At 34.8% G+C, this 17,152-nt stretch overlaps 2 protein-coding genes across 2 annotated transcripts; both read right to left on the minus strand.

Moving 5' to 3' along the window:
• Window positions 1-68: 68 nt before the first annotated feature.
• On the minus strand, window positions 69-3,992 carry LOC132760439 (centrosome-associated protein 350-like). Its single transcript, XM_060752422.1, has 4 exons — window positions 3,764-3,992; window positions 2,824-2,984; window positions 1,397-1,601; window positions 69-481 (listed from the first exon to the last, which is right to left on the minus strand). Exons 1-4 carry the CDS (start codon window positions 3,990-3,992, stop codon window positions 84-86), a joined length of 993 nt encoding a protein of 330 aa, XP_060608405.1. The 3' UTR covers window positions 69-83.
• A 508-nt stretch (window positions 3,993-4,500) lies between these two features.
• LOC132760440 (centrosome-associated protein 350-like) lies at window positions 4,501-16,870 on the minus strand (the record flags this gene model as incomplete). Its single annotated transcript, XM_060752423.1, has 5 exons — window positions 4,501-4,652; window positions 6,843-7,081; window positions 10,205-10,341; window positions 11,532-11,612; window positions 16,607-16,870. Coding segments are annotated over 5 exons (873 nt in total), but the record flags the coding sequence as incomplete, so codon positions are not given.
• Between the last annotated feature and the right edge of the window lie 282 nt (window positions 16,871-17,152).

A 17,152-nucleotide genomic window follows, 5' to 3' on the forward strand; every position in this document is an offset into this window, starting at 1 on the left:
CAGAAATTTGTTCAGATATTTGTTCAGATATTTGTTCAGTAATAGATCTAGCAGACTGAGGTACTGTTTTTGTTTCTATATCTTCAGACATTCTGGCTAACTGATCTGGCACTTAGTGGCAGTTTCTCATGATGAGTCATAGTGTTTGGCTCAGTAGCAAAGTCATCAGTGTATGACACTGACACATCATAAATATCTTCTTTAGTACTGAGATTGATTTTAATTTCCTTAGACTTGTCATCTGAAGCTTCTGAGGCAGCAGAGATAATGTCCTCTTCGATCTCGTCAGTTTTATCGTCAACAGCTGACGAGATCTCTCCACTAAATTTATCTTTAATGCTCTGAATACGCTCCTGGTATGAAAGATCAGATCTCTCTGAACGTGATGTGGGTGTTTCGCTACCCTCGGAAATCTTGTCTAAATGGGATTTGGCTGTCTTGCTTGGGGTCACAGGAGTTTTTGGTGACATTTGCTTCTGGTCTGCAATAGATATACAGTCATATTAAGACATAGGACAACAATAGAAGCACAAATATTTCATTAATTATTTAATAGTGATAAAATGCTGTCTTCAGAGTAAAATGTTAACATGAAATTAAAGAGCACCTTAAATATCTAAGTGGTTTTTTTTTTAAACCAGCGAAAGCTGTCGTGACCTGAAACAAATCAAACAAACAAAAAATTTTACTAGAAATAGTCCATCAGATAATTAGAACATATGGTTCATTTCAATAAAGTATTACAATGAAGAAATATGCAGTAACACAGTGTATAATAGAAATCACTGAATCCTGTCTTGTTAGCCTATACATTTCAATGTGTCCCCTGTCTTGCGATTAAAAGCATGTTATACTTCCGATCATTGTACCTTACTTGGGAGCGTATGTTCTTAAACTTAACAGGAAGTAGACTTGTTTCCATACTGTTACTAAAATACTTTAAAAGACTTAAGTACAACATTATTCTGCAAAGGTCCCTTTATTGGGGAAACTTTATAGTTAAATACTTGACATATTCATGCATGTCATTCCAGTGCTCTCTGTTGACCCTAAAATAGCTAGCAGGAAAGCATTCCAGAGTGAATTTTGCAGTACCAATTGATATCACCCTACAATGGGGGATCACAGACAGTAGTGCTATACTCTTGAACTATAAAAGTAATCTTTCTTGTTCAACCCTTAACCTGGTGGAAGCTAAAGTGATGAGACTTTGCCACCAGTATAGAGCCAGGCATGCGTGCACACCCATGCAGTCTGAAGGCACTATACTGCTGGTAGCTCTATTTTTGTGATTTGTTATTGAAATCCCTTAAACTCTAAATGGACTGCTGATTAAGTCTAAACTTGGCAATTTCATAATTCAGCAAAAAAAGAAATGGGGATAATTTGTATTTACCTTTATCTTCAGGAATGTTTGGTGACACTTGAGCAGAGTCTGGTCCACTACTGTCAGTATCTAAACGTTTTGTGGGTGTTTTGATCGTCTTGGACGGGCTCACTTTAGGCTGTTTAATCTGTGGGCGGACAGTAGATTTTGCAGGCTCGTGATTCATCTCCTTTTTGAGGTCAACTTTTAACTGAGCAATCTGGTTGTCATATGCCTAAAATAAAACATTAACAAAATATGCATTTGCTATTTTCAACAATCAAGTTTAAAAAACTCTTTCAGACTGAAATTAAATTTGCAGAAACAATATAATACTGACATCTGGTGATTGTAAAATCCTGGTTTTTTCCCCATATGATTTCTTTGTTTTTCTGTTGTTTTTTTAAACACTTTTTTATGTAATATTTCTTATTTATTTTTATATAATCAACCGGTAACCAATTCCTCTGCAAGTGACTACTATTAATCCTACAAACTTTCTGAATAAGCTGTGTGAAACAAATGCTCGAGTTCCTGTAAAAATACATGTGAACTTTTTCGATGATCAAGTGGGAGATTTTTCTTCAAAAAGAGGGAGATTTTAGAATTTGCAATAAACAAATAAGAAAGTTCTGACATCAAAATGAGGGAGATTTCTTTAATTTGTGAAAATACCCCTTATTTTAAGATAAATCTTTGAAAATATGGGTGCAGAAAGTGGAAGTCTCCCGCTCGGAGAGTTCACATGTATGCCTATAAACCATACACTGTCATAACAAGAAGAATTTTAATGTTTGATGAACTGTGTGTTATAAAATCATTATACCCTCTTAATTCAGTTTTTACCCATACTAATAAAATACTGTAACCTAAGTAATTTTCATATATAATTTTACATACATCATGCAGTTTTACCAGTATTTTTAAGGTTGAATGCAGGATTTATGGTATATAAAGCTAAATATTTGCTGTCTGTGGATTGTAAAATATTGTTTATATTGTGATGAAGAGATTCCAGAATACTTTGAATGGAAGAAATTGTCAGCATGTTTTATTGAAAGAGAGTCAACATGTTAAGTTATCATATTATCATCAGCAAACCTAATAAAAAAAGTCAAATAATTTGTTACAGAACATTTTACTCTGTTTACATATAATCATTCATGTACATTTAATTTCAAAGACATTTTATGTTATAAATCTATCAAGAAAAGGCCATAGTTATTTGTTATGAAAACACTATAATGTTACTTTTTATTTTTATAAAATGTTTCATCAGATATAGCTTCATAGTTTTATTAGCTTTGATTAGTCATTTAACCTAAATATGTTACACTGTAAGCATCATGCTGCTACATCCACTTGAAGAGCAGCTCAATAAAAACATTATGTTCTCACTGTATCATGTGACAATGAGTCAAACAAAGTCGGCATTTGCCGAAATTTTAAACAATTACCTCAATCTGTTTCTTTAAAGTTTCTTCTTTGTTCTTCATCAGTTCCTTCTTTTTCTTCTTTCTCTCCCGTTTTAACTTATCTGCCTCAGTTTTCCTTTTTCTCAGTTCTTCATTCAAAGCCCGTATTCTGCCCTCAAAGTCACTCAACTCGGACTGCGACTCTATAAATAGCAAACACAAGTTAACATTCTATATAAATAACTTGGAAATGTACAAACAAGTACATAAGCAATGTGTCTTTACATAGAAAACGTAAAAGTCACTAAAATTTAGAATATACCAAACCAATAAAAGATATTACTAGTGGCTGCAAGATTTCTTCAATACCACGTAACATCTATTTCATAAGCATGTTACTCATATTTTCCATATTCCTTTCAAAATAAAAGTAAATTAAAGTAACAAAATATAACAAGATATCTTTATTGTAAAAACTGTACATGCTTTTTCAAAGTTAACTAAGGAGGAATAATTCAATAAAATCTTTATCTGTCCCATGCAAAACTTTGATCAACTGCTAAGCCACAAAGAGTAGTATGGAGCAATTACTATTCAAATGGTCAAGCTAGAGGTTAAAATCAGTGATACTTATTCTGAAATTTATTCTCTATAATGTTTTCTCTTTCTTTGATTCTCAATAAGAAATGAAAGCATTTTGTATGTTTGGTTTTATGCCAATTTTAACACATAACTTGACCGTAACTTGGTGGTCAGTCCACCTAACAAGCCTTACTGGATAATTAACTTAAGTAATATCCAATTTTAATCCTGATTCCATCTCTGATTTCTGAATCAGCAGTAAAGTTACATAATCATTAGACTCCAAGTCTGACATCAGCTGTCCCTCACCACCATAATAATTAATATAATGGGCGTTCAAAGATTCTCTATATTCTCAGACAATCTGTGGCATAAATACAACATAGAATATTTAACTTACCATTCAGAGAAAATGAATCTTCCGACTCGCTCTCGGAGTTTCGAGAATGACTTCTGGAACTAAACAAACCCCTAGGTGACCTTCCAGGGGAGGACAGGCCTCTGTATTTTTTTAGTTTCTCAAGAGGAGACTTGGATGTGGTCTGACTCTTGCTTGTTCTTTTTGGATGCAAGTGGCTGTGTCCATCAAAGGTCTCGTTACCATAGCTTGTGTGTGTCAATGGTGTCATCAACTTGAATCATTCCTATCCTGCAAACAACCAGAAAAACTAAGAGCGTAAAATCTTCACCAATGCTAGAAATAGACACAAGATAAAAGCAAAATATTTCATTATAGGAGCCCACCATTTTTATTTTTGCTATTCTAAGCCAATGACCTGTAGAATAATTTCTTTGGAAAGATTATCTAACAATAAAGATTATGTTAATTACATTTCATGATACATTAAGTAATATCTTTACTTAGGATAACTAGATTGTAATTTATGTTTCTGCAGAAAACAGCTCCACAACCTTTTCTATTTCATGCTTATTCTTTAATGATTTTAGACATATATAACTGGGCACTTTATCTTGCATTGGCTTTTAGAAATTAAAGACAGAGCTTATTCCTAACTTCATAAAAGTTATAACACCTTTACTTTTTTAGAAATCATCAGCACTAGACACTGATTGAATATCCTCCATAATCAGAGCTTTCGCTACCACTTCGGTTATGTATTCTTAATATTAGACTTGTCATTCATCATTCGTCGGTGAATCTCCTCTGGCGAACTCTCGAGAACTGGCTGTCTTTGATGTCTTCCTTGATGCTGGGTGTAGAGTGATTATCATCGAGCAGTTGTTAATTTGTTTTTCAGAAATTACAGTACTATCTCTATCCTGAGACACTGACATTGTTTTTTAAATTGTAGAATCTAGAAAAATAAATTATTTTTAATTTATTCTAATCTTTCTCTTCTGATATTACAAGTTTTATATCTCTACCGACACTATTGAGATCTTTCATGGTAATATTTGAAGCCAGGCCTTAGGTGCCCTTCTGGGCATTATTTCAGGCAGCGCATGGAAGCTGATGTATAGCCACTGACCTTGTCATAGACCTAATTTGACAACTCCCTAACATGAAAGCAATCTCAAAAAGTTTGAAGTTCAACAAGTTGGCAAACCATATCTCAGCCATCTAATATTTTACCCATGAAATTTATCATGTTTTCTTTAGCAAATATTGTGTTATTTTATAAATTAAACACTAAAAAAACAAATGTAAAATCTCATTACATATTTATTAAACTTTGGGGGAGAAATTATGAATAATAATATTTTTCATAAAGCAATTTTGTCTTATACGAGGGATGATCAAAAAAATAAACCGGACTGTGACTGGCAATTGAAGAATTTTCATCCTATCACTTATTTGTTATATTATCACATTTAATCTGAAAAACAATACTGTAAACTGGATGCTATATCTAATCTGATAACGCAAATAGCTTGTCCGTAACAGCTGATTCAAAAAACCATGGTAACGCACACCCGGCGCAGTGCGTAATTCGCCTTGACAGTGAGGCCGCTCTAATGCTGCGTGTATTTAACAATATGGCAGTCAATTAGATTTCAAAGATACGCCAAAAAAAACGTCATGTAGCAATATCTTTGACGTTGTCAGTAAAAATGACTTCATTTAAAACCATATTTATATTTACAATCACAATTCAAACGTCCACATGTTAATGAAAATAGTCCCGCGGTTAAACTATGTCGGTAGGAAATGTCTCGAAAATCGTATCAATAGGAAAAATTTGTCCAAAATGTAAGACGAGAAACTGTTTTAAAACGTAGAAAAAGATTATGGCTAACAAGGGAAAAGTCCAGAAAGCCACAGCATATTTTTTGAAATTAGGCTTAAAAGATTAAGAAAGATAATAGAGAAATAAGAAACAAGTAAGGGAGAGACAGAAAAAAGACATTTTCAAGGACGTTTTGGTGGACGTCAATCGCCAAGACAGTTGAAAAATGACAGATTGACGCCTGACATTGTCAACGCGATCGTTCGATAATAACTACGGGACGCGTGCAGTCACTCTTCAAAATGAAAATATGTAATGCATCTCAATTACATGTATTATACTTCTGGTTTAAATTGCATCAAATTAATTTCTCATTTTAACGCAGTAGTCTTGTCAACAATTTTAACAGCCACTGTTCAAAATGCCTATGCCCGTTTATCAATTTTGACCATCATAGTTGTATTATTCTGTTATTTTTCGTATGTATGATACATTATCATTCAGCATCATTATTTTACATTATTTGTAATTTATACATAATATAGTTAATTGCATGTGCGATTTTTTCAACAATCAAGTTACAGAAGGAAATAACGGAAGTTTGCATCATTACCGGAGTTTCTTTATCACCATTCATTCTATTACAATACATATTGATACCCACTTGTACAGAAATATATATAGGCAGGAGATCCGCCGCATCAATAACATAACTGGTACCACATATTGGCCTACTCCGTGAATGAGTAAAGATCTGCTCCGTTAAGGACAATACGCTTGTGACGTCGTTAACGTCAATTTTAAAGTTATACCGTGCGCCGCATTTGCTTTACATGTGGCATGCCAATAACAGCATAACTTTTTTCTTTGTTAATATTTCTTGTTGGTATTTTTTGTATCATTTAGAGGATAGATTCCGATTTATTTTCCGTGTATTGTTAAGCAAATTTATTTAACAGGTTAAGAATCGTTTACAAAGTCCGGTTAATTTTGATCATCCCTCGTAGTAGTCATATGAATTTACAACTTCATTCAAAACAGCAGAAAAAAGCAATTCATTCAGAAAAGGGTTGCTGATTAGGGAATGATGCCATTAAAGCACACAACCTGTCTTACAAGGAGTATGAATAGAACATGGATATTCATCCTATAATGTCACTTGAGTCCCTACGAACAGTGATTAAAGGGACTTTTGGAAAACCTCAAGCCAAATAATACAAAGTCTGTAAGTAGCAAGATCCTTCAATATGCAACAATTGGTTATTTATGTATCATTAAGGTACTAATTACCTTTTGTGGTTCCATTATCCTTCTTACTTGACGGCTTTTCTGTTTCACTTTTTGCCGCACTTTGCGATGGTTCTTTCTCCTTCTTCACATCTTTGTCTTTTTTATCCCATACTTTCAATGCTTGTTTTTCCAGTTTAAATACCCTAGATTCTTCCTTGTCCAGCATGGTCTTCCATTTGAGTAGTTCTTCTGCATTCTTCCGCCTATCCATTAACTGGGACTGTCTTTGTGTCAAATACCTTAGGAAAACAAGAGATTTTTGATGTGTTATTTTATCAAAAACATGATATCACTTGTCTTCTATCTTATATAAATATAAAGCTTGCAACAACTTTTCTTAGACTTGTATTAAACTATATAAAATGATAACTCATTGTAAGATCCTAAACATCTGCAAGCAAAACAAGAGCTTACATGAATACATCATATTACTTGCCTGCAAGACATACTTAGACATCATCTTAATTTTACACTAAACTAAGCAATATTTTGCTTTCATGGTCATGGTCAATTTTTCAGTGGAATTATAATCATGAGCTATAAGAAAAAGTTAACAGCAAGACCTTTAAAATGGAAATGTATTCATTTTTATACACACTAGTATGACGTCATGTCTGTATTTTCAATGAAATATGACCACAAGTTTTATTCTTATAAAATAAATTTAATAGACAGTAACCCTCTGTTTAGCAATAACCTCAACAGTATCAAAACTTCCAAAGATAACAAGAGGGCCATGATGGCCCTGAGGTCGCTCACCTGTATATAGCCCCCCCCCTCCCCCCGTGCCAATTTTTACCCAAGGGCTTTTATTTGTTTATTTGAACAGACTTGGTAGACACCCATAAGAAGATGTTTCAATTGCTAAACATCTAAGTTCTATCTCATTGGGTTTTTTAAAAGAAGATTTTTTAAGTTTTTACACATACATGTATAGTTAAATCAATGACACCCCTGGGGCAGGGCCAGTTTTGACCCCCGGGCTTTTATTTGAACAAACTTTGTAGATATTTACTTAAAGATGTTTCATGCTTAATATCTAAACTCTAGCTATTTGGGTTTTTTCAAAGAAGATTTTTTAGTTTTTGCTATACACAAATAAGGAAAATCAATGACCCCCGGGGCGGGGCCAGTTTTGACCCCAGGGCTTTTATTTGAACATACTTGGTAGACACCCATTAGAACATGTTTCATGCTAAATATCTTAGCTCTAGCTCTTTGGGTTCTTTAAAAGAAGATTTTTTAAGTTTTTACTATATGCATATAGGGAAAATCAATGACCCCCTGGGGCGGCGCCAATTTTGACCCCAGGGCTTTTATTTGAACAAACTTGGTAGACATTCACTAGAAGATGTTTCATGCCAAATATCTAAGCTCTAGCTCTAACAGTTCTTTAAAAGAAGAGTTTTTAAGTTTTTACTATATGCATAGAGGGAAAATCAATGACCCCCGGGGCTGGGCCAATTTTGACCCCAGGGCTTTTATTTGAACAAACACTCACTAGTAGATGTTTCATGCCAAATATCTTAGCTCTAGCTCTTTGGGTTCTTTAAAAGAAAATTTTTTAAGTTTTTACTATATGCATATAGGGAAAATCTATGACCCCCTGGGGCGGGCCAATTTTGACCTCAGGGCTTTTATTTTAACAAACTTGGTAGACACTCATTAAAAGATGTTTCATGCTAAATATCTTAGCTCTAGCTCTTTGGGTTCTTTAAAAGAAGATTTTTAAGTTCTTACTATATGCATATAGGAAAAATCAATGACCCCCTGGGGCGGGGCCAATTTTGACCCCAGGGCTTTTATTTAAACAAACTTGGTAGACATTCACTAGAAGATATTTCATGCCAAATATCTAAGCTCTAGCTCTAACAGTTCTTTAAGAGAAGATTTTTTAAGTTTTTACTATATGCATATAGGGAAAATCAATGATCCCCCGGGGCGGGGCCAATTTTGACCCCAGGGCTTTTATTTGAACAAACTTGGTAGACACTCACTAGAAGATGTTTCATGCCAAATATCTAAGCTCTAGCTCTTTGGGTTCTTTAAAAGAAGATTTTTTAAGTTTTTACTATATGCATATAGGGAAAATCAATGACCCCCTGGCGCGGGGCCAATTTTGACCCCAGGGCTTTTATTTGAACAAACTTTGTAGACACTCATTAGAAGATGTTTCATGCCAAATATCTAAGCTCTAGCTCTTAGGGTTGTTTACAAGAAGATATTTAAAGATTTTTCTTTCGGTTGCCATGGCAACCAGAGTTCTGCATGGAATTAAATTCTTTGAACAATTTTTAAAGGTGACCACCAAAGGAACATTCCTGTGAAGTTTGGATGAAATTGGCTCAGTGGTTTATGAGGAGATGTTATTTAAAGCAAAAGTTTACGGACGGACGACGGACGGACGGACGGACGCCGGACGAAAAGCGATCACAAAAGCTCACCCTGTCACTTTGTGACAAGTGAGCTAAAAACTGTACAATGAAGTGAACTTCTAAACTTCAATAACAACAAGAACTGTTGGAGGACAGTAACGCTTGACTATTCGAAAAGTTGTCACAAAGGTGTTTCATTGAGTATTATAATGCTTACCTATATGAATACATAAAATTGTCCGAAAAGGTACAAACCCTTCAGTAGTTATGGAGATGCCAGCTTACAAGCAAAAATTTACGTAGAATTTCTAAGTAAAAAAAGGGGCATAATTATGCAAAAAAGCAAATCAGAGTTATGGGACTTGTGCCAATCATCTTAAATAATCACAGAGAACAAGTGTGTGAAGTTTCAATCCATTCCCTTCAGTAGTTATGGAGATACCAGCTTACACGCAAAAACTTAACCAAGAATTTCTAAGTCAAAAAAGGGGCATAATTATGTATTAAAAGCAAATCAGAGTTATGGGACCTGTGCCAATCATCTAAGATAATCACAGAGAACAAGTGTGTGAAGTTTCAATCCATTCCCTTCAGTAGTTATGGAGATACCAGCTTACACGCAAAAACTTAACCAAGAATTTCTAAGTCAAAAAAGGGGCATAATTATGTATTAAAAGCAAATCAGAGTTATGGGACCTGTGCCAATCATCTAAGATAATCACAGAGAACAAGTGTGTGAAGTTTCAATCCATTCCCTTCAGTTGTTATGGAGATACCAGCTTACATGCAAAAACTTAACCACAGGGATGCCGACAAATGGGTGACTGCATTAGCTAATTATTCTGCGAATAGTCGAGCTAAAAATCTGTGTGTACAAGATGCCCCCCCACAGGCAGGTTAAGGGTTTGAGTAAGTCTTTATAATATAAAACCTCAGGTAACATCCTCTTTCTTTGTACTTAAATAAAATAAGTTGGAATTTACTTACTTTTCATCCAGATGAATCTTCTTGTATTTTTCAGGATTTTGTTTGGATCTTCTTCCACTTATCTTTGGCTCGGTGTAGATCTCAGAGTCAGATTTATAATCCTTTCGCTGTTTCTCTGCATCTGACGCCTCGTCAATCTAAAAATAGAGCATGTCATTACTTAGACCAAAGCTTCAGGAACAAGAATAGTGGTGATAACAGTAAGTGTCCCCCAATATGCTCAAGACAAAGAGAACTGCTGATCTGTGAGAAAACATAAAAAAATACAGGTCAATAAATCAACACTAATAAGGAAAGAAGAATTCTTAATTAAACATTCTCTATATAAAGCAAAGAAAATATTTTTTCAATAATTCATTGAGAACTGTTAATAGGCTAGCATGCTCAACTATTCTCAGAACTTCATAGTAAAACAAGAGTCTGTATAATGTAGAACTTTCTACAAGAGCCTGGATAATGTAGAATGTTTTAAGTTCAAAAACGGCCATTATTCTGTCAAAATCCAAATTGGAGTATCAACCCATTCCCTTCAATCGTTTTGGAGATACAAACTTGCAAGAACTTAACTGAAGGATGACACCGATCACGAGTGAAAACAATACCTCTTCCTATTCTTCCAATAGTCAAGCTTGAAATAGCATTTTGTTTAATAATTAAATTTGAAACTTAACTAAAAGATGAAGCCGATGCCCTAGTTAAAACAGAAGCTCTCCATATTCTTTGAATTGTTAACCTTTAAATATTTTTGTTTTTTGTTTAATAATTAAGTGTGACAGTCATTTGAAGCAATCAACATGATTTGATTGGTTTTGTTTCAAAGCTCCATGCCTCCAAATGAGCAAAAAAAATTTAAGAAAACTTGAGAAAAATGTTTCAAGATTTTAAGTAAAGTGGAAAGATTCAACATGATAATATATTTGTGCATATTTTGATCATTTTTTGGTAATAAAGTGGATTGCAATATGTAAATAAATCATATCTACATTGTTAAGGCCACATAGCAACTTTCTAGATTTTCTATGTGTGCCCTTCACCTTAGTAGAACAACCAATGTAAGGTAAGGTAGCTGGAAGCTTTCTCACATAAAAGAAATTAAAGTCCCTGGGTAAATTGGAACCCATAGCTGTGACAGTTAGTGGTACGAAATAAAAAACCTCAACCACTTGGCCATGAATTGTCTCTTAATATTAAAATCATTGTATATGTTAAGCTTTAATCCTCCTCTTTTTAAAATAGGAATCTGTGCATACTAGAGGTAACTCATTATTCAACCACAATGATACAAAAACGCAGATATTTACATTATCATTTACAAACTTATACTCACCGAGCTAACTTCTGCCTCAGTGTGAACTTCTTTTGGCCGTCCAAGCCTACCTCTTGGTGTGGCTACAGACTTTGTCTTACTCTGTAACAAACAATATTCTATATTAGATACTAATAAAAGTACAATCAAATTTAGATTTAAACAAGAAATGGTTGGATCAATTTACGCTACCCTTATAGGTTTTGCACACAGACAAGAATACCTCTTGTAGTTTCAGAGTTATGTCCCTGACAATTTTGAAAGTGCAATAATTCCAAATTTAGGCAAGAAAGAGTTACAGTTCTTTGCAGTGCTCATTTACCCAATGATATCTATTAACTTACAAAGTTTCTTGTTCATATCTCTTATAGTGTCAGAGTTATGTCCCAAACAAAGTTTAAAATGTAAATATGAACAAAGGGCAATAACTCCAAAATTAGGCAAGGCAAAGCTATGGTTCTTTTGCACTGCACATCTACCCAATGGGATCTATCTATCTACAAAGTGTCTTGTTCATATCTATTTACCTTCAGAACTATGTCCTGGACAATGTTCAAAGTGTAAAAATGGACAAAGGGCAATAACTCCGGAATTATGCAAGGCAGAGTTATGGTTCTTTTGAACTGCAATTTTACCCAATGAGATCTATCTACCTATAAAGTTTTAGGTTAATATCTTTTCTAGTTTCAGAGTTATGTCCCGGACAAAGTTCAAAGTATAACAAGAGGGCCATGATGGCCCTGAGGTCGCTCACCTGTATAAAGGCACCCGGAGCAGGGCCAGTTTAAACCCCAGGGCTTTTATTTGAACAAACTTGGAAGACACCCATTAGAAGATGTTTCACGATGTTAAGTTTTTACTACACACATATAATGAAAAACAATGATCTGCCCCCCCCCCTCCGGGCAAGGCCAACTTTAACCCAAGGGCTTATATTTGAACAAACTTGGTAAACACCCATTATCTTGAAGATGTTTCATGCTAAACATCTAAGCTCTAGCTCTTTGGGTTTTTTCAAAAGAAGATTTTTTAAGTTTTTACTATACACATATAGTTAAAACCAATGACACCCCTGGGGCGGGGCCAATTTTGACCCCAGGGCTTTTATTTCAACAAACTTGGTAGACACCCATTAAAACATGTTTCATGCTAAAGATCTTAGCTCAAGCTCTTTGAATACTTTAAAAGAAGATTTTTTAAGTTTTTACGATATACATATAGGGAAAATCAATGACCCCCCTCGGGCGGGGCCAATTTTGACCCCAGGGCTTTTATTTGAACAAACTTGGTAGACACTCACTAGAAGATGTTTCATGCCAAATATCTTAGCTCTTGCTCTTTGGGTTTCTTTAAAAGATGATATTTTAAGTTTTTAAACTATATGCATATAGGGAAAATCAAAGACCCCCTGGGGGGCGGGGCCAATTTTGACCCCAGGGCTTTTATTTTGAACAAACTTGGTAGACACTCACTAGAAGATGTTTCATGCTAAATATCTAAGCTCTAGCTCTTAGGGTTTTTTAAAAGAAGATATTTAAAGTTTTTTCTTTCGGTTGCCATGGCAACCAGAGTTCTGCATGGAATTAAATTCTTTGAACAATTTTTAAAGGTGACCACCAAAGGCACATTCCTGTGAAGTTTGGATGAAATTGGCTTAGTGGTTTATGAGGAGATGTCATTTAAAGTAAAAGTTTACGGACGGACGCCGGACGAAAAGCGATCACAAAAGCTCACCCTGTCACTTTGTGACAGGTGAGCTAAAAATGGACAAGTAGCAATAACTCCAAAATTAGGCAAGGCAATGTCATACCAAAATTAGGCAAGGCGAAGTTATGGTTCTCTTGAACTACAATTCTACCCAATGAGATCTATCTACCTACCAAGTTGTATGTTAATATCTCTTCTAGTTTCAGAGTTATGTCGGGGACAAAGTTCACAGTGTTCATATGAATAAAGGGCAATAACTTCAAAATTAGGCAAGGCAGAGTTATGGTTCTTGTGCACTGCACATCTACCCAATGAGATCAATCTACCAACAAAGTTTCATGTTGATATATCTTATAATTTTAGAGTAATTTCCCAGACAAAGTTCAAAAAGTAAAAATAAACAAAGGGCAATAACTCTAGATTAAGCAAGTCAGAGTTATGATTCTTGTGTACTGCACATCTACTCATTGAGATATATCTACCTACAAAGTTTCATGTTGATATCTCTTATAGTTTTACAGCTATGTCCTGGACAAGTTTTTCTAAAAGGGGAGATAATTAAAAAATGAGGCTTAACAGAGTTATGGTTTTTTTGCACTGCACTTTCACGCATTCAGATCTATCTACCTACAATGTTTCATCTTGATATCTCTTATAGTTTTAGAGTTATGTTCCGGACAAAGTTCAAAGTGTTAAAATTAACAAAGGGCAATAACTCCAAAATTAGGAAAAAAAGAGTATTTGTTCTTATGCTCTGCACATCTACCCATTGAGATCTATTCACCTACAAAGTTTCATGTTGATATCTCTTATAGTTTTAGAGTTATGTCCTGGACAAGATTTTTCTATAAGGGGAGATTATTAAAACAAGAGGGCCATGATGGCCCTGAGGTCGCTCACCTGTATAGCCCCCCCCACACACACACACTCATAAGAAGATGTTTCATGCTAAACATCTAAGCTCTAGCTCATTGGGCTTTTTAAAAGAAGATTTTTTAAGTTTTTACTATACACATATAGTTAAAAACAATGACACCCCTGGGGCGGGGCCAGTTTTGACCCCAGGGCTTTTATTTGAGCAAACTTTGTAGACACTTACTAGAAGATGGTTCATGCTTAAGATCTAAACTCTACCTCATTGGGCATTTTAAAAGAAGATTTTTTTAAGTTTTTGCTATACACATATAGTTAAAAACAATGAGACCCCTGGGGCGGGGCCAGTTTTGACCCCAGGGCTTTTATTTGAACAAACTTTGTAGACACTTACTAGAAGATGGTTCATGCTTAAGATCTAAACTCTAGCTATTTGGTTTTTTTCAAAGAAGATTTTAAGTTTTTGCTATACACATATAAGGAAAATCAATGACCCCTGGGGCGGGGCCAATTTTGACCCCAGGGCTTTTATTTCAACAAACTTTGTAGACACTTACTAGAAGATGTTTCATGCTTAATATCTAAACTCTAGCTATTTGGGTTTTTTCAAAGAAGATCTTTTAAGTTTTTGCTATACACATAAAAGGAAAATCAATGACCCCCCGGGGCGGGGCCAATTTTAAACCCAGGGCTTTTATTTGAACAAACTTGGTAGACACTTATTAGAACATGTTTGATGCTAAATATCTTAGCTCTAGCTCTTTGAGTTCTTTAAAAGAAGATTTTTTAAGTTTTTACTATATGCATATAGGGAAAATCAATGACCCCCTGGGGCGGCGCCAATTTTGACCCCAGGGCTTTTATTTGAACAAACTTGGTAGACACCCATAAGAAGATGTTTCATGCTAAACATCTAAGCTCTAGCTCATTGGGCTTTTTAAAAGAAGATTTTTTTAAGTTTTTACTATACACATATAGTTAAAAACAATGACACCCCTGGGGCGGGGCCAGTTTTGACCCCAGGGCTTTTATTTGAACAAACTTTGAAGACACTTACTAGAAGATGTTTCATGCTTAATATCTAAACTCTAGCTATTTGGGTTTTTTCAAAGAAGATTTTAAGTTTTTGCTATACACATATTAGGAAAATCAATGACCCCCGGTGCGGGGCCAATTTTGACCCCAGGGCTTTTATTTCCACAAACTTTGTAGACACTCACTAGAAGATGTTGCATGCTTAATATCTAAACTCTAGCTATTTGGGTTTTTTCAAAGAAGATTTTTTAAGTTTTTGCTTTACACATATAAGGAAAATCAATGACCCCCGGGGCAGGGCCAATTTTGACCCCAGGGCTTTTATTTGAACAAACTTGGTAGACACCTATTAGAACATGTTTGATGCTAAATATCTTAGCTCTAGCTCTTTGAGTTCTTTAAAAGAAGATTTTTTAAGTTTTTACTATATGCATATATAAGGAAAATCAATGACCCCCTGGGACAGGGCCAATTTTGACCCCAGGGCTTTTATTTGAACAAACTTGGTAGACACTCATTAGAACATATTTCATGCTAAATATCTTAGCTCTAGCTCTTTGGGTTCTTTAAAAGAAGATTTTTAAGTTTTTACTATATGCATATAGGGAAAATCAATGACCCCCTAGGGGGGGGCCAATTTTGACCATAGGGCTTTTATTTGAACAAACTTGGTAGACACTCACTCGAAGATGTTTCATGCCAAATATCTAAGCTCTAGCTTTTAGGGTTTTTTAAAAGAAGATATTTAAAGTTTTTTCTTTCGGTTGCCATGGCAACCAGAGTTCTGCATGGAATTAAATTCTTTGAACAATTTTTAAAGGTGACCATCAAAGGAACATTCCTGTGAAGTTTGGATGAAATTGGCCTAGTGGTTTTTGAGGAGATGTCATTTAAAGTAAAAGTTTACGGACGACGGACGGACTCCGGACGAAAAGAGATCACAAAAGCTCACCCTGTCACTTTGTGACAGGTGAGCTAAAAACCGGGCAAAATAGAGTTATGGTTATTTGACACTGCACTCCCCTTCAATGCCCTCTACCACTGTATGAAGTTTAAACAAATTATCATCAAGGGTTTTCAAGTTATGCTCCGGACAAGACAACGGACGGACAGACGGCTGGACAGATGAACAAGGCGCCCCCCGAAATTTTTCGGGGAGTATAATAAGTAACTTTAAACAATTTGCCTAGCTAGTGTGAAGATTAGGCACCACAGTAAAATTTCTGACCATAAAGGTATTTATTCCTGTATAAATAATAGTTATTAAATTCTTCTGAACAACTTTTAATAACTTTACACAGCCAGATATCAAACTATTGTTAAAAACAACAACAACAACAACTTTTGTGTAAATTTTGCGACAATATTTTAAGATTGTGGACTCTTTCAAAAAGTTTGTCTTAGGTGCAAACAATTCTGACATTTAACTTATAGGCATTCATTTATATCTTTTTGATCATCATTCCTAAATTTATTTGTACCTGAGACGCCTGTCGTTTTGTGATTTCTTCGTATAATTTACGCTGTCGTTCTTTTGCTGCTGCTTTGTTCTCTTCTCTCATTCTACGAATCTCTTCTTGTTGTTCTTGTAACTTCATCTTGAGGCCTCTTTGTCGTTTCTTGATCTGAGGGTATGAATCATCGGCACCTTTGTTTCGGATTCGTTGTCTTTGCTGCTCTAACCATTGTAACTCCGCTTTTGTCTTCTCCATTAAGGCATTTTCTCTCAGTTTTAATAATGATTGCTGAAGAAAGCATATTAATGAAAAACTTAATGGAACTTCAACAAAGCAAAAATTTTGTTTTGGTCTTGTTACAATAAAAGGGACTTTAAAGTGTATAAAACTTTTATCTCTGTTGCCTTCAGTTTACAAATTTCTTTTGTTTAAATTTCCAAATGCCTGTTTGAAAGAAATATATTGGTCCTTATTCCTTTTTGAGCAAATGGCAGATGCACATTGCTTAACAGTTAAAAAACCACCTTTAAATACCAGCATATTTTTGTTCCAAAATTTTTTTTCTGTTAA

Source organism: Ruditapes philippinarum, unplaced genomic scaffold (assembly GCF_026571515.1).
Source record: "Ruditapes philippinarum isolate M1 unplaced genomic scaffold, ASM2657151v2 ctg20660_1_1_1_1, whole genome shotgun sequence".
In the NCBI taxonomy this organism is placed as follows: Eukaryota; Metazoa; Mollusca; class Bivalvia; order Venerida; family Veneridae; genus Ruditapes; species Ruditapes philippinarum.

Bases quoted from the DNA above. Each gene is read 5' to 3' on its own strand.
- LOC132760439 (XM_060752422.1), bottom strand. From the start codon at position 3,992: ATGACACCATTGACACACACAAGCTATGGTAACGAGACCTTTGATGGA. The intron at 1,602-2,823 runs GTAATTGTTTAA...GTTTTATTTTAG, and splicing joins CTTTAAAGAAACAGATTGAG to GCATATGACAACCAGATTGC. The intron at 482-1,396 runs GTAAATACAAAT...TATCTATTGCAG, and splicing joins AAACATTCCTGAAGATAAAG to ACCAGAAGCAAATGTCACCA.